Raw genomic sequence first — 25,851 nt, 5'->3', positions numbered from 1 at the left:
TGAAACTATTTAGTTATAAAAACTTATTAAAAAAATTTGATTGTTGAGTAACAAAAATCCAACGTGAGAAATTTGTTTAATAATATGACACAAAGTAGCAAAAGTGAAATATGCTAAAGCTTCTAGTTGGAGTGCAAACCAAGGATTTGGGTTTTTGATTCTTCATCAATCTTAGGCTAAAGGTCAAATTTTGATTCTCCAAACGACTATTTCGTTTTTTGTTTTATGATTAGAAAAAATTAACACATTTTCTTGCAATTTCTTATATCTTTCTTAAATAGAAGAGTTCAAATTTCGATTAAAATGAAGTTTTTAAAATTTATTTTTCTACTTTTCAAAATCTCGGCCTGGATTTTGTAAACAACAATAGAATTAATTAGATTACAAAATAAGAAATTTAGAGTGGAAAGGAATGCTTACACATTTAATTTTAAAAAATAAATAATAAGAAGAGAAATTATTTTAAAGGTAAAAAGTTAAAAATAAGAAAAAAAACAAAACGACAAATTAAAAACGTTTTGACATCATGCTATATTTATAAATGAGTTAGTTATTTTGCTATATATGCATGAAAAAAATTAAATGATTACCTAATAATATCTCATAATTAATTTTTCTATTATCTTCGTTTCTACATACTACACATCTCCAGATACATAGGCAACGTAAACCACTCAAGTTAAGAGAGTCTCGATCGAAAATGGTAGATACTCAATTTTTCAAAAATTATGCGCGACAAAATGAAACAACATATACTTCTAACATGCGATAAATATAGTAAAAATAATAATAACTCTTAGATCATCTTCTCATTCATTAGCCTTCGTAATAAGAAAAAAGACTTTGGAATAAATAGCAATGGAAAATTTTGTCAAAAACTTTATACTTATAACTATATATTACACTTGAAATGGAAAGTTTTAGAATTTATTACATGTTTCCTAAAAGTTCGAAAAACCCCCCTTTAAAACATAAATTTCGAAGTTCTAACGCTTATTCTCGTTTAAAATTTTAGACTAAACTTGTAATTTACATCTATATATTCTTCAAATGATTAAAAAAAACTAATTTTGTAAACGACATTAACATCTAAATTTACACTATACATACACTACACATACACTAATATATCGTGATCTATTTGAAGAATTAAATTTATATTTGAATGAAAATTATTTTAGATATTTTTGTTAGTGTATTTCATTCTAAAAAATATTTGTATAAAAAGGTTGAATTTATTTTAAGACTCACGAAATTTGATGTAGTACACATATCCTATGTAGCTTTTTGTCAAATTGTTCATATAGGTAATTACTCATCATGTAAATATGAACAAGAGATATGTTTTAGAGCATTTCTGTTGAAATAGTTATAAAATAAATTAAATGACCAACATGTCATTAATTATTTCAAAATATTTAATAACTAAAATAGAATATTCTTTTTTTAAAATATCAAATGAATAAACCATTATAAATATTTATAAAATATAATAAAGTTTTAGATTTTAAAACACCAATTTTAAAAATAAAAAAGTAAATTAAAGTGGTTATAAGTCATAGCAAACTTTTGGATTCTATCGATATAGAATCATACATGTGTCTATCAGTGTTTATTGTTGATAGAATATGAAAATTTTACTATATATTGTAAATATTTTGTCAGATTTGCTATTTTTTACAATTCTCCTGGATTGTATCAGTGTAGAATCTTAAATATGTTTTGCTATAATTTATAAATATTTTTGTTAAATTAAAAGAAAAAACTAAAATATGAAGAATTATTATGAGTAGAAAAAAAACGAAACTATTTAAGAAAAATATAACAAAAAAAATAGCAAAGTAAACTAAAATATTTACAAGTTATAGTAAAATTTTAGATTCTGTCACGATAGTCTTCTATCACTATAGTATATCAATGATTATTTGTGATAAAATTTGGTATAAATTGTAAATATGTTGTAAAATTTGTTATTTTTGAAATTTGATGTTTAGTATTTTGAAATTATTTGGGCAAGTAAAGATAGTTTGTTTGCTTCATTTAATTATTCTCTGACAAAATTAAATTCAAAGCAAATTATAATATGCGGTTGCAGAACATTATTTCTTGGATATTATTGCTATCTAAAGTCTACATTAACCTATGTGTTATATAAAAGTGTGACATTATATATGATGCATTCATAAATATGAAACTAAAAAGAAAAGGACTACATAATTCTAACAAAAATGTTTTAAAAGTTTTATTTTCATCTATAATAACATTTTTTTAATAAAAATATCTAAATGTATATTATGTTAATGTGACCAAATTTCCACGTCAATTAGATAAGAATATGATATTGAGTGAGAACAATAGATAAAATGTTTTTTAGAATGATACCAAAAGCAAAGTTATAAGAACTTATATTCAAAATAGATAATATCATACAATTGTGGAGATATTTGAGACATAGAGAATGACTAATAAGTCTAAGATCTCTAAAGTCATTCTCTAATTATTGTAATATATTATTCGTAACGAGTGAAAATTGATATTTCTCTTTTTTATTACGTTCGTCTCCCATTCTTCCCAAAGTAAAGAATGGACTTTAAAATGAATTACATAAAATAAGTCTCAAATCCAAAGGATTATGTATGTAATGTCTTAATCCTTTGAATTTTTATACAATTTTACACCAATTATATATTTTCAATTATTGTAAAAGCAGTAAAAAAAATGATGAAGTTAAAAGATATATTGTTAGCAATATATAACTTTTAAAGCCATGTATCAATTACCTATTAAATTATACTTCACCGAAAATTAGGGTTTTTCTTATGCATTAAAACGTCGGTAAAGTTTCAAAGTGTATCGGTCAAAGTAATATGATGTCAAATCCTACTTCGACAAGTACGTTAGAGAAAAGGCGTTGGAAAAACTTTGGTCAACGTGCAAAATGGACAACGTCGGTGTATATACTTACCCTGACATATGTGAATGACGTCATGATAAATATTTTTTTTATTTTGTTATTTATTTAATTGTTATTAGTACATTTGATCTTTTGTGTGATGGATTTGAAAGGTATGTTGCAGATCGATGTAGGAATTGTTCGAAGATTCAAAGCTGGAGCTTGAATTGAATCGATTTGGGACATTTCAATTAGGTTTTTTCTTAGCGTGCTATTTGGATGTGGTAATATTGAGAATTTTTAGCATTGATTTTTCGGAATCATTGAAACGAGTTTCTGTGGTTTTGATTATTGGTTTTTTGTTTCCTTTGAGGGCGAGGAATTTGTGAAAATTTCTGATGCAGTTGAGGTTACTGATGTTGAAACATTATTGAGGGATCCACGCTTCTTTATCAAGAGTTTAAGCCTCTCCTCAGCTTTGTTTCTTAGCTTTCTAATCTGATTCTCCATGCAACTTTAACTTCACAACAACATAAAAACTTTGAGAAAATTACACGATTGGAAAAATGCAAAAACAAGTATACGATGTGAAGTGTGTGTTGAAGAAAATGCCAATTTTTATGAGATTTAGACATTACCTTTTTCCCCATAACCTGTACCTCTTCCCCCATAACATTACCAATCGAACTTTCCCCGATGTCGTAAGTGACGCGTCTATCTTTGTCCAAACCAAGGTCGACGTTTCACTAATGGGTTGAAGAAAATTAATTAGTAAAATTTGTTCCAAAGATTTACCAACGTCGTCAACGTGTACGTCAGCCTTGGTTTGTACAAAGGTTGGCGTTTGTATAGTAATTAACATCGGGAAAACTTTAACATTTAAATAATTATTTAACCATTCTCCGACGTTATCCTCCACTGTGTCGGGAAAAGCTCAATGGTTAAATATTTATTTCAACCTTCTTCGACATTTTTGTCCTCATCGTCGAAGAAAGATTAACAATAAAATTAATATTTTACATTTCTCCGACGTTTTTTTCTGTGCATTAAGTAAACGTGGATGATAAATTTAAGAAAATGAAAATGATGGATCAAGCATTACCTGCATCGACAATGGTTATTTGTGCCGACGTTTGGTTTTCCAACGTCCTTCTCGACGTCGAAAATTTCTTGTAGTGATAATGAATTATTACGAGATATTAAGAAAGAATTCAATCATTTTAACGTAGAATTTTGAAAAACAAACTCATTATAACTTTATAAGATGCAAAGATCAGTTATTTTCCCTTCTAAACATATATTATTAAATACTTTGCCAAAAATCTCAATTATGGATACAAAATAGAAACCCAAAAGTTATTACTGAATGAACAAAATGAACAACAGTTTGTTTGAATTATCTAAATTAGAAAGAAAAAAAAGTTAGAGTGTTTGGTAACTTTTCAAAACATATTTTAAAAAAAAAGATGAGATTGAAAAATATTAATTTCAAAACTCATAATCAAATTTTGAAAAAATCAATTTTTAAATAAATTTGTATATAAACATTCGTAAAAAGATTTAACCAAACAGATAAAAATGTTTAAATTTTAAATTCATTTTAAAGAAATGTATTCATGAAAAATATTTTTTTCCGTAGATAATCCAAACACACTCTAAAAAGAGAACTAGATTATCTGACATAGCCAAAATATCAAAGATTTAAGGAAAAAAAAACTTTTTCAAAAATAAAATAATCGACAAAATATTTACACTTCATATAACAAAACCATTCAAAACAAATTTCATTACCATTGATTTCTAAGTAATAAATATTTCGTCAAATGTTTAATTTCGAAAATTTTTCAATAAAAATATCTTAATTTAATTGAAAAAGAAAATAATCTTATTAAAAAAATTTATTTTCATAAATAAAAACCAATCAAATTTTGAAGAAAATAATATATCTAAAATTCAAAATAAAAGATTTGTTGATTTATTTCAAAATGAAAAATGAAATTTTAAACTCTTCAAACAAATTTTAAACAATGTTATTATTTCTTTCATCCATATTTCATATATTCATAAATTTTTCCAATCATCTTTATATATCTCTAACCTCCCGTTATATTTCTTTCATTCTCAACAAACTCTCTCATTTTCAATATGAATTCAAAATAAAAGTGGTAAAGAAGTAAAAAAAGAAAAACACAAGGATTTATCAACTCTCTTTCTTTCTTTGCTCGTCGATGAGAATTTAAAATAGATGCAGTAAAAATGTCGAATAAAAAGTCGAGCAATGGAAAGAAGATTGGAAAATGAAAAATAGAGAAAGAGTGGTACTATGAAAGCATAGACAATGGAGTTCGGCGAATGAATTATTGAATTACTAACCGTCGGAGAATGAAGCATAATAAAAAGAGAAATCAAAAGGTGAAGAACTGCGTAATAACATAGTGTGATTGATTTGGCTTCATATTCATAATCCTAAACCGAGAGTGAAAAGGAAAAGTGAATAACTGATAGCATAGTGTGAATTATTTGGTTTTAGAATCCTAAATTGAGAGTTGTATTTGCATGCATGTGTTAGAAAAAAGCAAAATAGAGACGTAGGAGAGACACACCTTACCTAAAGAAAAGGTAGATACATATTAAAGGGTAAATAAGTCACACGATAACTCATACTAAAGAAGTAGTTACATGTTAAAGGGGTAAATAGGTCAATATCAAAGAAGGGTAAATAAATCATTATAAGAAAAGAAACAAATGGAAGGGCAAAGATTCGTAAGCCCGGGTTCCATTCTTCTTTTATTTATATACTAGTTGGTAACACGTGCTAATGCACGCTAATTTTTTATTTTATTTGACTAAATAAAAATAGAGTAATTCACAAATAGTATAAAACTGTATTTATTTACTTCAAATGACTAGTTCTTATCACGTTTCGGTGTTAGATTGAAGAATAGTAGTATAGTTTAGGATAAAGTTTTTGCCAAGATTTTGGTGATTAGTAAAAGTGAGAATTACTAAGATGTGAAATAGAGTTTTGGGTAAGGACTTGCTTGAGTTAGTTGTATGTTTTGAATAGTTTCAACTCCCCCATTAAGTTTTGACTGTGATTTCACATTTATTTTGATGCTAGATTTGAGTTCTTGGAAGGGTTTAGCTACGGTAGAGAATAAGTAAATTTTGGGAAGTTCGACACAAATTTGGATAAGATTTCAAGCTTTATGGTTTGGGTCTTGAATGCCTATTTAATTCTAGTGCTAATATTGAATAGGCCATGATGTTGAAAGCTAGAGTTCGAAGTTAGAAAGTCATTAGGATGATGTCCATTATGATCAAGGCTACTTTGATAAGTGTGTGGTAAGATTTTGGATAATTTTAGTAAGTTTTGTGAATACCCATTTAGTTTCATTTTAGCAAGTTTCGTGAATACACATTTAGTTTCGACATGAAATTTCTGTTATCATATCGTTTGAATGGAAGATTGGAGACTTTAGAGAACTATGAAGCATGGTTCACCGCTCTTAAAATCATATAGAACAAGTGTGAGTAAGCTATTAAGTTATTGACTCGTTAGTTTGACGTTGTGTTTGTTAAATGATCTAAATCTCTCAAATTATTGATATTGCAAATAATAGCATATTAATATAAAAGGTCCATTGAAGTTTGCACTAATTTTGGATGGTCATGAGTTGAATGTGAAGTTTAAGAGTCCAAAAGTGAAACTTTTAGCCTAGATTAAAACAGGTAGGGAAAAATTCAAATTAAGTCTTGGAAGAGATAAATTATAGCCTGCGAAACATTAAATAGTTTGAGTTGACCTTATGACGTGTTTTGGAAATAGTTGTGACATGTGAAGATAAATGAAAGACCTTAATCGTTGTTTGAAGCCAAATTGAAGTGGGGAATGTGTATAATTCTAGGAGATCGAGTCATTGACTGTGAGCAACTTATTTTCAAGTATTTTCATTATAAATATATATATATATATATATATATATATATATATATATATATATATATATATTATTATAGTACACCATGATTGTGAATAATATGATTGTTTTATGAACTATGTGTTAGAAATGTTTTCAAATATGAATTTCGGTTTACATGAACTCTTATATGACAACAGATTTCTAAAATACATTGAACCCAAACTGTTTTCTAGTAAGTTTACATTGAACCCAAACTTACTAGACAAGTTTTAGATGACAATAGGTTTTTAAAATACTCATGGATTTATTATTAGACTTGAAGGGGTTAAAGTAATGTGTTGATGACTAAAGATTGAAAATGATTTGAAAATGTGTTTCTAACCATGTTTGATTTGAAACTTTAAATAATGGATGTTTATGAAATAATGTTAGTGATTACTCTAAATGCTACATGAATGTGTTTCCATAGTGCCACCTATGGTTGTCTAGGGATTTTAGGGCTGAAAGAGGTCGTGATCGAAGATTCAAAAGCTTGAGCCCAGATGAGGACATGAACGAAGGATTGTGATTTGACTTTAGACCTAGCTTAACCCATGATGGATATGCACATAGGATCATGAATATGGAGGTTGCTACTGTGGTAGTGTTAAATGTGTGTGAGCTCAGTCTAGTTGCGTGTTTCCTTGTGGATATTGATCATGCGTGAGCTATTCTCGACTATGTATTTAGTATTCTTCTATGGTTGGTTAGACGAAGGTTGCGATTGTGGATATGGAACACGTGTGAGCTATTCTTGATTGTGTATTTAGTATTTTTTATCGTGGCAAGTACTAAAGGTGTGTGAGCTTAGTTTGGCTGTATGATTCCTTGATCATGTGCGAGCTATTCTCAACACTCTACTATGGTTGACCTTCGTATAGTACATGCTTATTGGCAAATACTGATGATTTAGAGTAATATGTGATTATTTAATTATTATTTGATTATCGATGTTATGTTTAAACTTTTTTGAGAGCATGTTTTATGAACTTTTACTTCTAAAAACTTGTCATCCATTGAGTTTTAGCTCACGTTTTCAATGTTTTTCTCCTAAGGTAGCGGTCAAGGTCAAAGTCAAAGCATTCACTGAGTACCCCATCACCATCTGTAGATTCTCATATATTTTATATGTATATACTTAAGTTTTGTATTGCATCATTAGGTGGTTAGAAGTAACGAGAGTCATGCTATTATATGTGTTTTTAGGGATTCTTATTGAGCTGTAATTATTTTGCAACAAATTCCTAGTTTGCATATGAACTTTGATTGAGACTCTGGACTAGTTTGGATGAGTGTGTGGTGAGACTCTGGACCAGATTACATATATAAAAGTGAAAATTTCCTCTCTTTCCAAGTTTGGCTAACTCATATTTTAGAGGAGATGTCAAAATTCTATAGAACTTTATAAAACTTGTTCAAATGTTGAAAAATATTGTTTTCAAAGAGTGCTTTCTGCAACGATCTAGGTTAAGTATATAGCAATTAGAACAGGTGTGACAAGATTCTTCATCTTTACTTCTTTTAATAGAGAAGTAAAAATATATAAAAATATATAATGATTAGATTTAAAATAATGAAGTATATAGCAAATTTTTATAAAAATTATAAATATATTTAAGTAATTGGAATGTTGAGAATAAGTGGATATATATTCAAAATAATTAGGGCTATCACACCAAAAAGAGGAAAATGGTGTGGAGAGGAAAGCCGTAATACACATATCGATAGGAAGTTGAGAGAGAGGGACGAAGCCACTCCCATCAAGACGTTCAAGCAACGTTTTCCCGGTTTCTACTGATGAGGGGAAGGCACTCAAGGAAGAATTGATGCTTGAGTCAAGTGATTCTTTGACTTTTTATTTCTCTAATTTTGTTTATGAAAAACCGGCGGCTTTGAGACATTGCCCACGGCGGATTGCAGCGGCGGTGCCGGAGAGCAGCACCGGTCCCTATCCGCATTGACGCCTAAATACACCAACACAGCTAAGCTCGCTACCAAGGGTGAAAGAGAGCATAGTATTTGTATGCATTGTGTTTATTTCAATCGGGGTTCTTTCTTTTGTTTCTTTATGTTCAAATGAGATAATTGGAGAGGGAAATGGAGATTGGAAGGCATAGTAGTATGAATCAAACTGGTGATTGAAAATAGCTAATGAAATTCAGAACCACGAATCAAGGAGAAACTCTCATTTCCGCCTGGGTATCGTTGAAATTTTGAGTTTCTCCCCTTTATTTTCGTTATCCATGATCTTTTGACCCAATTTGGTTTTATCCACTTGGAGCTACCTACAATACTCAGCTTTACATGTTCTGGGTCTATAGTTGTTTTTTTTCCATTTTTGTTGAATGATCTTGTTGGTTACGCTGCTGTCATGAAGAAACAAAATCATTTTAGTGACTTGTATATTCGCTACCAGGTTTGATGGTTTTGTTAAAGCATCTCATCATAATTTATACATTTGTTGTACTCTTAATAGAGAGTTTAAAGTTCTCAACCATTTCTTCAATTCTTTTTTTTATTATTATTAATGTTATATTGTTTTTCTTCCTGCAGATTATTTGTAGAAAGAATAAACACATGTTGGGATGGTTGTGGTTCGATGCTGATAACTTAGCCATGTGTGAATGAGGCCTTGGGATTACAAGTTGTCAGTTGCTTGTTTTCAGGTGTGGATTTACACCAATCCTTTAAGCAATACATTTTGCTCTCCCTTCTTTTTCATTTCTTGTTATGCAAATCAAGCACTCTCTAGAATCAATCTCAACAATTAAAGCATCATAGAGAGGAGATAAATTTTGATATTACTTCACAGAGAATCGAATCTGAATCCCCGAAATCCCCCCTTTGTGTCTATTTATTCTTCGATTCCATTTAGATTCCAAACCATAGATATTAAGGATGTGTTTGTTGGATCGTAATGGAATAGGAATGTAATCTAATGGAATCAAAATCCATGTTTTCGTTTGGGTCTAAATTACAATACTAAACCTATTTTGTTCCCACAATTTTCAATCCAACCTCGTTTTCAACAGTTTTCACACTTTACAATTCCATTTTTGTTCCTCCTTCCATCTTCATGCATGCCAACATCTTTCTGATTCCAAGTAATCTTAATTACAGCTCTCCAAACAGCTCCTAAGAACACACTTAAAAGAGAGAATGGCATTCCCACGAACTCTGAAGATATGGAAAATGGGGATTGTAAATTACAAAGAAGCACTTCATCTCCAAGAAAAACTCGTCTCTGCTAGAAAATCCAGTAAAATCCCAGACATGCTCTTATCTCTGCAACATCCACCAACATACACACTTGGAAAAAGGCGAACTGATCACAATCTATTAATCCCCGAGTCCGATCTAGCAAAGCTAGGAGCTGAACTTCACTACAGTGAGAGAGGGGGAGACATTACATTTCATGGTCCAAATCAATCCATTTTGTACCCAATAATTTCCCTTAGAGATGTCGGATTTGGGGCTAGAAAGTATGTGGAGAAGCTGGAACAGACCATGATTGAAATGGCATGTTTGTATGGAGTGAAAGCTAAAGCTGGGGAGAAAGGGGAAACAGGAGTTTGGGTTGGAGATAGGAAAATTGGAGCCATTGGAGTTAGAATTTCAAATGGGATTACTTCTCATGGTTTAGCTTTTAATGTGGATCCTGATTTGATGTATTTTAAGCATATTGTGCCTTGTGGGATAGTTGATAAAGATGTGACATCTTTGAGAAAAGAGACTAAGGAAGTGCTTCCTAGTGAAGAAGTTTTGGAAGAACAGTTGATTTCTTGTTTTGTTAAGTTATTTGGTTATTGTAAAACTCAGGTGGAGAAGATTCCTTTAACTGAATTAGATTTTGGGGATGAGATTGAGAATTTGAAATAACTTTTAGTTGTGTAATGTAACTTTATTTTTTGTTAAGAATATTTTAAATTAGTTTTTTAGCATAGCTTTCATCATATGAGCATAGCATAACTTTTATTGCTAACAATATAAATGAAATTGATGTAAATTATATTATTGATTTCAAGTTATGCTATCATAAATTCAAAATTCAAGTTATTAGTGAAATTAACATTTTAAACAAATTTACCATACAACTTGATAAAAAATTATTACTTATTTCCTTGTGGTAAAGATTATTTTTATTTTCTATATTGGGGGATTGGGTCCAACTTTCCTTTTAAAAAAATATAACGATAAATTCATGAAGAATTAAGAAACATAAACTTTAAATAAAACAAACTTCAAATAATAATTAAAAAAAGGAATCAACCAAAATCATATTTAAGCAATTATATAACACAAATGAGGTGAACTAAAAAGCCTTAAACTGTTCTAAGAAAAAGAAAAAAGGAAAAATCAAACTTTAATTTAATAAGTTTTATAAAAAAATTAAAAGAAAAGAGTACCCAAAAGTTGACAGAGTCGCACTTTCCATTAACTTCCATTTGAAGTTTGAGGCTTTGGTAGAAAAGAAAAATGGTAAAAACCAAAACGGGTTTTTCAAAAGTATAATATAATAAGAAGAAATGAAAACAGAGTTGAAGAGTTCAATAATACACCTAATGTATGCATTTAACATAATGCAAAAGGTTGAGAGAATGGGTCTTAGGTTTCATTTCTTTATACGAAATTTCAAACTCAAAAGTCTTTTTGGAAACCATTTTTTAATCAAACTAAAGTCCTTCACTTGTTCATTTGTTCAGTTCTTCAGTTCTTCAGTTTCTTCTTCTTCTTCATCTTCCTTTGTTCTTTCAAAATCAAAGCAGCTCCATGATTCCACCAACTGTTTCTCTTCTTCTCTTCCTAACTTCCCTCCTTCTATATGCTCAAAGCAACGCAACTCAAATCCCCACTGGCAGCTCTTTAATTGCCGGCACCTCTTCCCTTCACCCATGGCTTTCTCCTTCAAACCATTTCGCGTTTGGATTCCAAAACCTCGATAACGATAACCGTTATCTTCTCGCAATTTGGTTTTACAAAGTACCTGAAAACAACATCGTTTGGTTTGCAAAATCAGACGACGACGACAACAACAACAACCCTGTTTTCGCTCCAAAAGGGTCCAAGATTCAGCTCACTGCTTCAACCGGATTGGTTCTTCGAAACCCTAACGGTGAAGAAATTTGGAAATCGAAGCCTATTACATCCTCTATTTCATTCGCTACTTTGAACGATACGGGTAATTTCATGCTTGTGGATTCAATCAATGGATCAGTTTGGGAGAGCTTCTCATATCCAACAGATACATTGCTTCCTTCGCAGAAATTGGAAGTAGGAGGTGTTCTTTCTTCTCGTAAATCGCTAGGTAAAATTTCTCACTTTGAAAATCCAGTTCGCTAGGTGTAGAGTTGCATCCCTTTCAGTTTAGCATTGTTTCAACCATAGATATGTTTTGGCCCTGTGGTCTTAGCAACTTGTGCTATTAGTCTCTCACTTTTCAAGCATAGGTTTAAGAAGTCTCTCTTCTAATCAAATATTTTTTCTTATTCAAGCCATCTTCCCACATTTAGTATATTAAATTAACGATGTTACATTTTTTTTTCATTGATAATAGCTATAGGTAAATTTTACATTTGCTGACAAATAATCTATCATTGATAAACAGTAACATTTTGCTCTATATCAATTATTAGTAATGGACAGAATTTCGTGAATGAAGTGATTTTTATGTGCTGAGAAGAAATGGATTTTTTGTATTTGCTAGGTAATTTCTCCCTTGGAAAATTTCAGTTCCGTTTGCTTGAAGATGGAAATGCTGTTCTAAACACCATAAATTTACCCTATGGTTATCATTATGATGCATATTATATTAGCAATACTTTCGATCCTGCTAGTACACAGAATTCTGGTAGTGAAGTGATTTTTGATGAAGTTGGATTTTTGTATGTGCTGAAAAGAAATGGAGTACAAGTTAACATTACACAGTTTAGTGTTGGTAATCCTGTTGAGGCTTTTTATTACAAAGCCACCATGAATTTTGATGGAGTTTTGACTGTAAGTTCTTATCCTAAGAACACTAATGGAGTAGTTGCTAATGGAAGTTGGAAAGATTTGTTTAGAATACCTGATAATATCTGTCTTTCTAATGAGAATCCCATTACAAGACTTGGTTCTGGAATCTGTGGATTTAATAGTATTTGCTCATTGAAATCTAATGGAAGGCCGAGTTGTAATTGTGCACAAGGATATTCTTTCGTTGATCCGAACAATGAATTCAGTAACTGTAAACCATTTATTGCACAGGGTTGTGAAGACGAAGATGACAAATTCAACCAGAATCTGTATGAAATGGTGGATCTTCAATACACTAATTGGCCAATGTATGATTATGAGCGGTTTCCCACCATGAATGAACAAACTTGCAAAAGTTCTTGCTTGGAAGATTGCTTTTGTGTATTAGCAGTGTTTGGAGGTAGAGATTGTTGGAAGAAAAGGTTACCACTCTCTAATGGAAGACAAGATGCAAGTATTACATCTATTTCTTTCCTTAAATTAAGAAAAGATAATGTCTCTCTTGAGAGTTTCCCAAATGGTGGTGGAGCACAAAAGAAACAAACCACAATAATCCTTGTCATCACTGTACTCCTTGGTAGCTCTGTTCTTATGATCATATTATTGTGTTTCTTTGTCTTGAAAAGAGAGATATTAGGTAAAACTTGCACAAAGAATTTCTCTTTGGAATGCAATCCGATCCGTTTTGCATATATGGATATTTACAAAGCAACAAATGGTTTCAAGGAAGAACTAGGCAGGGGATCTTGTGGGATTGTTTACAAAGGAACAACAGAATTAGGTGATATTGCTGTCAAGAAATTGGACAGAATGTTTGAAGCAGAAAGAGAGAAGGAGTTCAGAACTGAAGTGAATGCAATTGGCCAAACACACCACAAAAATTTGGTTCGTCTACTCGGATACTGCGATGAGGGTAACAACCGAATGCTCGTTTACCAATTCATGAGCAATGGCTCATTATCTACTTTCCTCTTCAATAATGATCCCAAACCAAGTTGGAAGCTTAGAACTCAAATAGCCTACGAAATCGCCAGAGGACTCTTGTATCTGCACGAAGAATGTGGCACACACATCATTCACTGCGATATAAAGCCTCAAAACATACTTCTCGACGACAATTACAACGCCAAGATCTCTGATTTCGGGTTGGCAAAATTGTTAAAGATGGATCAAAGTAGAACCCAAACTGGCATAAGAGGAACAAAAGGGTATGTGGCTCCAGATTGGTTCAGATCTTCGCCGATAAATGCCAAGGTCGACGTGTACAGCTATGGAGTGTTGTTGCTAGAGATCATATGTTGTAGAAGGAATGTGGAGATGGAAGTTGGTGATGGTGCTCAAGGAGAGAGAGGGGTTTTGAGTGATTGGGCTTATGATTGCTATGAACAAGGGAGGTTGGATATTTTAATTGAAGGAGATACGGAGGCCATAGATGACATTGTTAGAGTTGAAAGATTTGTAAAAGTAGCAATTTGGTGCATTCAAGAAGAGCCATCCAGAAGACCAACCATGGAGAATGTTATGTTAATGCTTGCCGGGAATTTAGAAGTTTCTCTTCCTCCATGTCCTTACCACTCATTTAGCTCCATTGTTTAAAAGGCTTATGTGATTAATACAAATATTTTGTCTTAATTCCTTGATTTAATGATGAACAACAATAAATTCCCACCACCCAATCAAAAAGCATTGTTATAAAGTTTTTAGTAGTGAGAAAATTTATAGTACTTGTTAAGAAATTGAAGGAAAAAAAAAAGAATATGAAAATGTAAAAGTATAGAAAATTCACATGCAAACTTGTGTGATTGTGTGATTCACTAACAACATATTGGTTATGTTATATGGTTAGAGAGAACATTTTTCTTAGTGAGGATGTTACGTAATACAAGATTGTGGTGTCTCTAAGGTTAGAAAGAGTTATATAGTGTAATTCTCTAACCGGATCTTGAGATCGTAATCGTAAATGCAAGTTCAAGGCATTCCAACCGTACTATTGGAGTATCATACTTTTTCTTTTCGTTTACTCTAGAAATTTGTTTTCATGAATATTAGTGAACTCCAACTTTTAAAGCATGTCAAACCATGTCAAAGTGAGTGACAATAATTAGAAGTAGTACTCAAACTTTTCAAATAACTAGAAAATTCTAGGACTACCCATTTCATCGTAATATAGATTTTTAAGACTAAATAAATTTTCTCACCGTGACTTTTAGTTTTTAGTTTGTAAAAATGCAATTCATATAGATCATAATAATTCGATTTTGATTCCCCGTATATTGTAAAAATAAAAAAATAATAAATAAGAATGAAAAAGGAAAAGAAAAAAAAAAGAAGAAAGGTTTGAACTCCAAATTGAAAAGTTAACCATCTAAAACCCTTTGTTGTTGCCAAAGGTAGGGATAAGCTTCTCAAGAATTAACTTCTTCGTATTATTAAAACAAACAACCATAATATTTTAGTGACGTAGAAAAGGTGGCCCCTCTTCCTAATCTCTATTAAACGTACATGAATCACATATTCTTCTACATCTACGTATCCTTATGATTAAATTCATGTAATGGATTCATGAGACGACATGATATTTTCTTAATGTGATATAATTTCTGTTGATCGCATGATAATTGAGTGAAGCAATAGGTTAGATTAGCTCGTAAGCAAAGTTGTGTTCACATTGTTAGATTGAAGCATCAAATAATTAGCTAGATGCATGGAAGTTAATTATTCACCCTAATGGCCCTTGAACTTAACACAATTAGTATTGATTTGAATTTCATAAGTGTCATCGGTTCGATTAATATCAATTAGTTGTCATTTGCGTTTCTAATTGAATTGGTTATTAGGTGTAGTCAATCTATAAATTTGGTGATGATAAAAGTATGATCAAATGCATAGAATAGTAAAAATCCATCAACCCCGAGCTAAACTAAACTCTGTTGACATAGAATTTTTTTAGTGTACTCTTTCTTTGTCATTTACTTTCTTGCGATTAAATTCAACTCTATCTTCTATTATCTACGATTGGAAATCAATTTGTTTGAGGAATCGATGTGCTCCCTAAGTTTGACCCAAACTTATCACTAAGACTAGTGCTTGGTGTATGATTCAGTAAAATATTTGGTACGGATTTAGGCAACGAAATTCATTTGCCAATCTCTCTCCCTTATCCTTTCTTGCTCTTCCGCGTTTGATCCAACTCTCCAACACTCGAGTCTCGTTCTACAACAAAAGATCTGATCTCGTTTGGTTGCTCGTCGGATCTAGTCTGTCCACTCATCAATGAAGAAAAGGAAGAAGAAAGTGAAAGTGAAACAAGAGGTGTCGGAGAAGAAGAGAAGAAAAAAGACATGAAAATTGGCAAAGGGAGAAAAGGAATTAAAGTGATGGTAATTTTATAAAAATGTTGAAGGATGATATAAGCAAGAGGTCGAGAAACTTGTGTTTTAACAAGTATGGTAAAAATCATTTTGGACTTACAAAAGAAATCCTTTAATCAATTTTCTCAAAGAAAAGAAAGAAAGAATTCCCACAAACCCCAACCTGCACGAAATTTTGATGAGGAAAACTAAACCAAGGACTTACACAAAGCCGAGGAAGCCTTCAACCATCTCTGCCCCACACCCATCAACATCCTAGTAGAGTAACAAGACAATATATATGAAATACTTGCATTTTCCAACTTGTTGGGTCCATCACAATGAAGAAAAAAGTAGCCAACAGTCTCAAAAATTGTTGAAAAAGTCTTTGGAAAGAAACCATTCAATCAAAACAACCTTGTGGAAAAACAAAATTGCACAAGGCACAAAACTCTTCCTTCCTAGTGAGTTACCTCTATCAACATTTCCATGGCTTGTATAATTCCTCATATTTTTCTCTTTCTGCCTTCAATAATCTATGCTCAAAGTGATAGCATGTTATACATTGGCAGCTTTCTCATAGCTGGTGATCCTTCTTCTTCTCCATGGAGATCTCCTGCTGATGAATTTGCATTTGGATTTAAACAAGTTGAAGGTGATCTCTTCTTGCTTTCTATTTGGTACAACAAACTAGATGAAAAATCCATTGTTTGGTATGCTATACATGATCAAAATCCAGCCCCAAGAGGTTCAAAATTGGAAGTAACTGCTTCAAATGGCTTATTGCTTCAAAGTTCTCAAGGTGGAGAACCATGGAAACCAAGTCCAATTTCAGGTGTGGTCGCATTTGGTAAGATTAATGACGATGGCAATTTGGTGCTTCTAGATTCAAATTCTAATACCGTATGGGAGAGTTTCAAACAACCTGCAAACATTTTACTTCCTACTCAAACAATCGAGGTAAACGACTTACTTTCTTCACGCAAATCACAAAATAGTTACGCGTTAGGAAAGTTCCAACTTCGGTTGTCTGAAGGTAATCTTGTCCTCAATATCATAAGTTTGCCCAGCACCTATACTTATGAACCTTACCATGTTATACAAGCCTACGAAGGTAACCAAATTGTGTTCGACAAAGGTGGTTTCTTGTATATAATGCAAAAAAATGGAACGAGAGTAAATATTAGTGAACCCGAAAGCGCATACCCAGCTAACACTCATTATTACCAAGTCACTCTCAATTTTGATGGTGTGATCACTGTAAGTCACCATACAAGGAATCCCTCAGCTTTTAATGCAACATGGATGGACTTTAAGAAGATACCACATAACATATGTGTTACTATGCGTGGAAACTATAGTTCGGGAATTTGTGGATACAATAGCATCTGCACATTAAACAATGACCAAAGGCCAAGTTGCAAGTGCCCACCTGGTTATTCACTAATTGATCCGAACAATAAGTACAGCGACTGCAAGCCAAATATCCAGCCAACATGTGAAGGTGATGAGAACAATTTAACCAACAATCTATATAGTCTACGAGTTCTTCCAAATACTAATTGGCCAACACAAGATTACGAGTTATTCTGGCCTTTTACAGTTGAAGAGTGCAAGAATGCTTGCTTGCTTGATTGCTTCTGTGTGGTGGCTGTATATAGAGATAATAGTTGTTGGAAGAAGAAGCTACCACTCTCTAATGGGAGAGAAGATAACAATGAAACATCTGTTTCTTATTTAAAACTCAGTACCAGTTCCATTGGGCAAGGCTTTGATCTTCCAATGCCGAAAGGAAAGAAGAAACCGAACACGTTAGTTCTGGTGCTTTCTACGTTACTTGGTAGCTTTGTATTGATCGTTCTCATATTGGTTAGTTTGATATGTCGGGGTTACACCTTCGACCACAAAAAGCAACTTATGGGTAATTTCCATCCAAGAGAAAGCTTTGGAAGTAGCATGCAGAAGTTTACATTCAAAGAACTTAGTGAAGCTACAAACGAGTTCGAAGAAGAACTAGGAAGAGGATCTTGTGGCATTGTTTACAAAGGAACGATGGAAATCGGCCCTATTGCTGTTAAGAAATTTCATATGTCTGAAGATGGTGAGAAAGAATTCAAAACTGAAATTAATGTGCTTGGTCAAACACATCACAAAAACATTGTTCGTCTATTCGGATACTGTGATGACAATAAAATCTACTTTTTGATTTACGAGTTTATGAGCAATGACAACCTAGCAAGATTTCTTTTCAGTGATACGAAGCCCAGTTGGGACATCAGAACCAAAATAACCTATGGAATTGCAAGAGGACTCTCGTACTTACACGACGAATGCAACACCCAAATCATACATTGCGATATAAAACCTCAAAATGTACTTCTAGATGAATGCTACAATTCCAAAATTTCCGATTTCGGATTGGCAAAGCTACCGAAAATGGATCAAAGTAGAACCCGAATCGAAACCAACATCAAAGGAACGACAGGGTATATCGCCCCAGATTGGTTCAAGTCGACCCTCGTGACAACCAAGGTCGATGTGTATAGTTTTGGTGTCCTGCTGCTAGACATCATATGTTGTAGAAGGAATGGAGAAGATGTGGAAGTTTCTGAAGAAGGAAGGGAAATATTGGCGGATTGGGCCTATGATTGCTTTGAACAAGGAAGATTAAATGTTCTAGTTGAAGGAGATTTGGAGGCCATTGGTGACAAGGAGAGGTTGGAAAGGTTTGTGAAAGTTGCAATTTGGTGTATTCAAGAGGACACATCTCGAAGACCAACAATGAAAGAGGTAATGTATATGCTGGAAGAAGTAGTTCCTGTTTCTACTCCTCCAAGTCCTTGCCCATTCAACTCCATTTGTTGATTAAGTTTCTTCTATGTGATTTGTACACAACTTTCTTAGTTCATAGTTCATGCATGAAAGTATGCTTACAGGATAAGAGTGGGAGTTGGATGAGATTTGTACATCTTTGGAACTATTTTAAATTTGATTAGAACTGCTTCGAAAGCAATCGGTAAGGAAACATTTGACAATTATTTAGATTAACTTCTTGATTGCTTAAAAACACTTCTTTTGCGGTTAAGAAGTATCCTCTTTTTTTTAAGGCTTAGAAAATCATCTCTTGTTCAAGAGTATTTTCTTTGCATAGCTAGATGTTAGCAATCCAAATATATATGTATTGTGTGTAGATATTGTAATTAGAAAACCTTTATTTGTCTTAAATCTGCCTCTTTTCGTTTAAAATAAAGAGGGATGAATTTTTTAGATTTTAGAGGTTAATTGACTTCACTTTCATGGAAACAATTTGTTTTCATTAAGAAAAGAAATAAAAGAATACACGAACAACAAAAAAAAAAAAAAAAACAAGCCTATAAACCCTTTTAAAGAAAGGTTTACAACTAATGATTTCTAATAAAAAAGAAACAAGAACCTCTCAAAGCACCAAACATCACCACAATCCCTCTACACATTTCTGTTTGGGACAAAGAGTTGAATAGTGAAGAGTACGGAATTATGAAGTCTAGAAAGTTGTGAACTTTTGAAGCCCACGATATAAGGATTTGATAAAATATAAAATTGTTGTTTATTAGTGGTGGAACCCACAAAATCCTAGAATCAAACAAGAAGTGGAGTTCATAACACCCTACTTCCTCGCTCCTACTTTCAAACGCTCTGGCCAAACATACCTAATGATATTCCTCTCCTCCCAAATAGTTCAAAAAATATCACACTATAAATAACTATAAAAACAATCATTTCTTTGAAGAAGAGATGGAGAACAAATTCCTAACATCAACAACATTATTGGCAAATCCACAATAGAATGAAAAATATAAGGAAGAATGAAGGAAGGCAGAGGTTTAAGAGAGTCCACAATATTTCAGTTGTATGAGCCAATCTCGTTGGATAATATTTCCTATTGTATCTAAAAACAAAGCAAATAAGAAAGGAAGAGAACAAAGCACCCATTTTTTTTCTTGAAAATAAAACAAAGCTCTTCATTGAATAAATGAAAAGAAACTTGTCACTGAAAGTCCGATGAAAGCAAAGAAAAAATAGAGCTTAAAAACTAGTGATAAAACTATCTTCTATCGATAAATGCACTTTGAGAACAAGAAAATAATTTTTACAAGTTTTCTTGACACCTAAATATTGGAATTCTCAAAGAAAATAACTATCAAAGAGATTATGGGTTCAATCCATATTAGTTGTTTTCTTAATACTTACTATTTTAGGGTCAGGGGAGTTAACAAGTCTGATTAAATGAGGCGCACGTAAACTGACTCGAACACTTACGAAAATTAAAGAAAATAAAAAACAAAAAATAAAGAAATCATACTTGGAAAAACATTTTGAGATTCTGAGCAAGACTTCTACTACAATTTGTAGAATGATGTAGCAAGGCAAGTTGGCCGAAAGTCTTTTAACAAAAACTGCAGCTTCCTGCTTGTCTTCAAGATTAAATAAATAAAAAGATGAAATCAAATTTCTTACTTCTTGTAGTTCCCATTCAATAATTTTACCTTTAATCGAAATGGTATATCGAACTGAAGATAAGAATCTCTGCTTTAGTATTTGCATCAAAAGATTCAAGCTCAGGAAGAACACTGTTTTCTAACCTTTTCCCTTTTTCTTCATAAACAAAAAGAATGTGAAATTTTCACTCCATAAGAAATTGGAGAGAATGGAAAGTTGAGAGAGAAACGTAATCTAGGAGAAAATGGGGAATTTTCTACATGTTTATAGGAACAGAACTTTTAAGCTCGGAGAAAAATGAGAACTTCCTTTGCATTCACGGATCAGATTTGTAATTCAAGTCAATGGAAAACTTTCCTCTCGAATGCAAGTTCACAGACTAATGATTTTTTTAAAAAAAAAAAAAGGAAACAATCACTTTTCATTTATAGAATAAAATAGACAAACGCTAAGAAATACAAGAAACCCAGAAGGGATACAAAAACTTAATAGAATTGAAATAACCAACGAAACATAATGGAATTAAACATAAGTGTTCCAATTGAGAAAAGTATCTTGAATAGTATATCCTGCAAAGCTTTTAGAAAGAGACCATCAAACGAGAATCAAACCGATCATCCCATGAAAGATGTTATGGAAAAAAAAACCTTTGATTTCGTTCAAACCACTAACTCAAACAACAAAGACTTCAATGTCATAAAACTTTTGATTTTGATGCTACAGCTCAACCAATAAGTAGACTAATGATTTGAAAATGCGAAATATCGCTTGCATTAGGATAAACAATTCTTAGTAGGTGGCTGGGACCCAACAAAATTAGTCTAAAACTATTGAAATGTCCACTTTCAGAAGCAATGAATTCAAAATTGCACTAACACCTGGAAAGATATCATTCGGTCAAAGTTCAAACCAAATGTTAGGAGGAATTGCAACAAATCCCCACTTTTTCTTCCTATGGATGATATCTTTTAGCTTTCCTATTCTATTTGACAAAGAGTAAAACTTCCATGGCTTGTATGATTTCTCATATTTTTCTCTTGCTGCCTTCAGTGGTTTATGCTCAAAGTAATAGCATGCTGAATGTTGGTGGCTCTCTTATTGCTGGTGATGCTTCTGCTTCTCCATGGATTTCTCCAGCCGATCACTTTGCATTTGGGTTTCGGGAAGTCGATGACGGGCTATTCTTACTTTGTATATGGTACAACAAAATAGATGAAAAAAATATAGTTTGGTTTGCTCAACATGATCAAAATCCAGTCCCAAAGGGTTCAAAGGTGGAAGTAACTGCTTCAAATGGTTTATTGCTTAAAAGCTCTCAAGGTGGAGAACTTTGGAAATCAGGCCCTATTTCAAGTGTGGTAGCCTTTGGTACAATATATGATACAGGAAATTTGGTGCTTCTAGATTCAAATACTACTCCCTTATGGGAGAGTTTCAACCAACCTGTGGACACTTTGCTTCCTACTCAAAAAATGGAGGTAAAGGACTTTCTTTCTTCGCGCAAATCACAAAATACTTACTCATTAGGAAAGTTCCAACTTCGTTTCTCTGAAGGTAATCTTGTGCTCAATATGAGAAGTTTGCCCACCACGTATGCCTATGAACCTTACCATGTCATACAAGCTTTTGAGGGTAATCAAGTGGTCTTTGATGAAGATGGTTTCTTGTATATAATCCAAAGAAATGGAAAGAGAGTAAACATTAGTGAACCCGAAAGTGCTTACCCGGCTAACACTCATTATTACCAAGTCACTCTCAATTTTGATGGTGTGGTCACTGTAAGTCACCATACAAGGAATCCCTCAGCTTTTAATGCAACATGGATTCACTTTAAGACTATACCGAATAATATATGTGTTGCTATGCGAGGAAACTTGAGCTCTGGAGCTTGTGGATACAATAGCATCTGCACATTAAACAATGATCAAAGGCCAAGTTGCAACTGCGCACCTGGTTATTCATTAATTGATCTGAATGATAAGTACAGCGACTGCAAACCAATTATCCAGCCAATATGTGAAGATGGTGAGAACAATTCTACCACTGATTTATATAGACTACAAGATCTTCCAAATACTGATTGGCCAACTCAAGATTATGAGTTATTCAAGCCTTTTACAATTGAAGAGTGCAAGAATGCTTGCTTGCTTGATTGCTTCTGTGTGGCAGTTGTATATAGAGATAATAGTTGTTGGAAGAAGAAACTGCCCCTCGCTAATGGGAGGAAGGATAGCGGTGAAAAATCAATTTCTTTCCTAAAACTAAGAAGAAACATTAGCTCTATCGGACAAGACTCCAATCTTCCAAGATCTAAAGGAAAGAAGAACCACGACACATTAGTTCTTGCACTTTCTATATTGCTCAGTAGCTCACTGTTGATCATTCTAGTATTGGCTAGTTTTATATCTCGAGGTTTCATCTCCCACCACAGAAAGAAGCATACAAGTGATTTCCTACCAAGAGGAAATTTTGGTAGTATGCAGAAATTTACATTTAAAGAACTTAGAGAAGCTACAAATGGGTTTAAAGAAGAACTAGGACGAGGATCTTGTGGCGTTGTTTACAAAGGGGTAACTGAAGTTGGCTCTGTTGCTGTTAAGATATTCAATGATATGTTTGAAGATAGTGAGAAAGAATTCAAAACTGAAGTGATTGTGGTTGGTGAAGCACATCACAAAAATATCGCTCGACTACACGGATATTGTGATGATGGTAAAAGGTGCATGTTAGTTTATGAGTTTCTGAGCAATGGCAGCCTAGCAAGCTTTCTTTTTGGTGATTCAAAGCTCAGTTGGGATCTCAGAACCAAAATAACCTATGGAATAGCAAGAGGCCTCTTGTACTTACACGAAGAATGCAACACTGAAATCATCCATTGCGATATAAAACCCCAAAATGTACTTCTTGATGAACACTACAATCCCAAAATTTCTGATTTTGGATTGGCTAAGCTATTGAAAATGGATCAGAGTAGAAATAGAGTTGAAACTAATATCAAAGGAACGACAGGGTATATCGCTCCAGATTGGTTCAAGTCAACCCCGGTGACTACTAAGGTTGATGTGTATAGTTTTGGTGTCCTGATGCTAGAAATTATATGTTGTAGAAGGAATGGAGATATGGAAGTTTATGAACAAGGAAGAGAAATATTGGTAGATTGGGCCTATGACTGCTATCAGCAAGGAAGATTAGATGTTTTAGTTGAAGGAGATTTTGAGGCCATTGATGACATGGGGAGGTTAGAAAGGTTTGTGGTGGTTGCAATTTGGTGTATTCAAGAGGACCCATATCAAAGACCCACAATGAGACAGGTCATTCCTATGCTTGAAGGCATAGTTCCTGTTTCTACTCCTCCAAGTCCCTGCTCATTCAGCTCCACCTCCTGAGAAGTTTCTTCACTCCAATTTGTACTATAACTTCCTTAGTTCAATATACACCAGCATGTTTACAGAACAAAAAGTATATTATGTTTTGAGACAGAAATGTCTTTGACTAATTAATTAAGTTCTCATGGTGTTGGGTTGCATTATTTGCTTATAAATCCTAAGACATTTCAAATGCTTTTATAGGAAGCAGTTAATTAGTGTTTTTTCCAAAAAAATTTCTAACGGAAAGACGCACCACCATAAAACATTACTCCAAAAACTCATTCTCAATTCGCTCTTCGTGGTTTATGAAAGTAGCCATGAGGTCATAAAACAAGGAGGTTTCCTCAATTTAGAAAGCATCTCTATCATAAAATCAATCAAACTTCGCTTCGAAAGCTTCAACTTCTACCCGCATTAACTCACCTCTCTAATTGTTAACTCACCTCTCTGATCCTTATTTCATTCTTTATATCATTTATCCTCTCTCAAAATTCATTTGGTTGCTTCAAACCTCAACCAGACAGATTTGTCTGTCTACTTCTTTCTTTGTTTTTATCTTCATTTGACTGTTAGAGAACCTTCAAATGTCTTGGATCTTCTATTCTCTCTTCCTTGTTCACTTTTGTCCTGAGAAGGGGATGTCCAGCTTTGGAGTCCAAGTTCTTCCAAAGGTTTCTCTTACAAATCTCCATTCCAATATTTGTCCAATACTTCTTGGTGGGTGATTCCATTTTCTCCTCGGTTTGGAAGATGAAGATTCCTAAGCAGGTGAAGTTCTTGATCTTTTGAGGTTAGTCCCATTGTTGTATTCTCTGTTAGAGAACGGAATTGGATCCTATCTTGTGGAGTTGTGATTTGGCATGATTCCTTTGAAGTGTTTGATTTCAACTTTCCCAACACTCAGAGTTACAGGTAATGCTGAAAAAGACTATCCTCCATCCCCTCTTTCGCGATTTATGGTAAACTGGGGTGTATTCTATTTTGCAGGGGAAGGCAAGAGAAACAACAGAATCTTAAGAGATCACGATAGCTCTTAGGACAATGTTTGATCCTTTATTAGATTCTCTATTTATCTTTGGGGTCAGTTAAGACTCTTTTGTGGCTTTTCCCTATAGTTTGGCATCTGGCTCTTGTTTTGTATTCCTTTTTGTAGGTTTCACCTTTGTGTACGCATTGTATTCTTTGTTTTCTTATCTACGAAAATCAAGTTTTGTCATTTGAAAATAAAATCACCAAAACTTTTCATCCTAACCCAGCCGTGTTCAAGATACATCCGTGCATAAAAATTAATCGCATGGCTACTAACAAATGCCAAAAATAAATGCTCCTACGAGAATCTCTAAAGCCAATCTTCTGTAAGATAAACAACCAGCCTTTCTAACCTCTTGATGATTGAAACTAACAAGACAGATAAATGGAGAAAAACATGAAATATAAGAAAGAATGAAACTTGTATAAGTAAATTAAGAGTCTGCAATTAAGTTTTGCAATCGTTTGAACAAAGCCCCATTACTTAATAAGCAAATAATTTGTTGCCTTAATAGCGTTGCTAAGCTTCATGAGGTTAATTTCTCTCATCAGAAACACAACAGTATTAAAGAAGAACAAGAGGAAAAGAAAAGGGGAGAAATTAAGAGGGAATGAAACCCATCAAGGAAATCACTTTTCTCTTTTGGACTTCAACCAGATAGTTCGAAAAAGTTGAAATTCTTTATGTCAAAAAACATTGACCCAAAAGATCAATTAAATGAAATAAAATGAAAGTAAGTAATTTTCAAAAGAACAAA

The 25,851-nt window shown here is 32.8% G+C and overlaps 3 protein-coding genes across 9 annotated transcripts; all 3 read left to right on the top strand.

Moving 5' to 3' along the window:
* Positions 1 to 8,509: 8,509 nt before the first annotated feature.
* LOC101220857 (G-type lectin S-receptor-like serine/threonine-protein kinase LECRK2) lies at positions 8,510 to 14,620 on the top strand. Of its 7 annotated transcripts, none has more exons than XM_031887111.1 (3): positions 8,512 to 9,271; positions 9,409 to 9,521; positions 13,099 to 14,620. In XM_031887111.1, exons 2-3 carry the CDS (start codon positions 9,480 to 9,482, stop codon positions 14,461 to 14,463), a joined length of 1,407 nt encoding a protein of 468 aa, XP_031742971.1. In that variant the 5' UTR covers positions 8,512 to 9,271; positions 9,409 to 9,479; the 3' UTR covers positions 14,464 to 14,620. The 7 variants fall into 7 exon arrangements, 6 of the variants coding, with proteins under 6 accessions (XP_031742971.1, XP_031742989.1, XP_031742985.1 ...); XM_031887129.1 differs by having other exon boundaries at positions 8,513 to 8,836; XM_031887125.1 differs by having other exon boundaries at positions 8,513 to 8,855.
* A 2,086-nt stretch (positions 14,621 to 16,706) lies between these two features.
* LOC101220620 (G-type lectin S-receptor-like serine/threonine-protein kinase LECRK1) lies at positions 16,707 to 19,538 on the top strand. Its single transcript, XM_031886781.1, has one exon. The coding sequence runs from the start codon at positions 16,707 to 16,709 to the stop codon at positions 19,080 to 19,082; it is 2,376 nt and encodes a 791-aa protein (XP_031742641.1). The 3' UTR covers positions 19,083 to 19,538.
* Positions 19,539 to 21,634: 2,096 nt separating this feature from the next.
* Positions 21,635 to 24,276, top strand: LOC101220389 (G-type lectin S-receptor-like serine/threonine-protein kinase LECRK3). Its single transcript, XM_004148988.3, has one exon. It carries the CDS (start codon positions 21,704 to 21,706, stop codon positions 24,080 to 24,082), a length of 2,379 nt encoding a protein of 792 aa, XP_004149036.2. The 5' UTR covers positions 21,635 to 21,703; the 3' UTR covers positions 24,083 to 24,276.
* Positions 24,277 to 25,851: the final 1,575 nt, after the last annotated feature.

This window comes from Cucumis sativus, chromosome 1 (genome assembly GCF_000004075.3).
Source record: "Cucumis sativus cultivar 9930 chromosome 1, Cucumber_9930_V3, whole genome shotgun sequence".
Classification (NCBI taxonomy): Eukaryota; Viridiplantae; Streptophyta; class Magnoliopsida; order Cucurbitales; family Cucurbitaceae; genus Cucumis; species Cucumis sativus.
The sequence above is the reverse complement of the archived record's forward strand: the minus strand, read 5'-3'. Positions and strand labels throughout refer to the sequence as shown.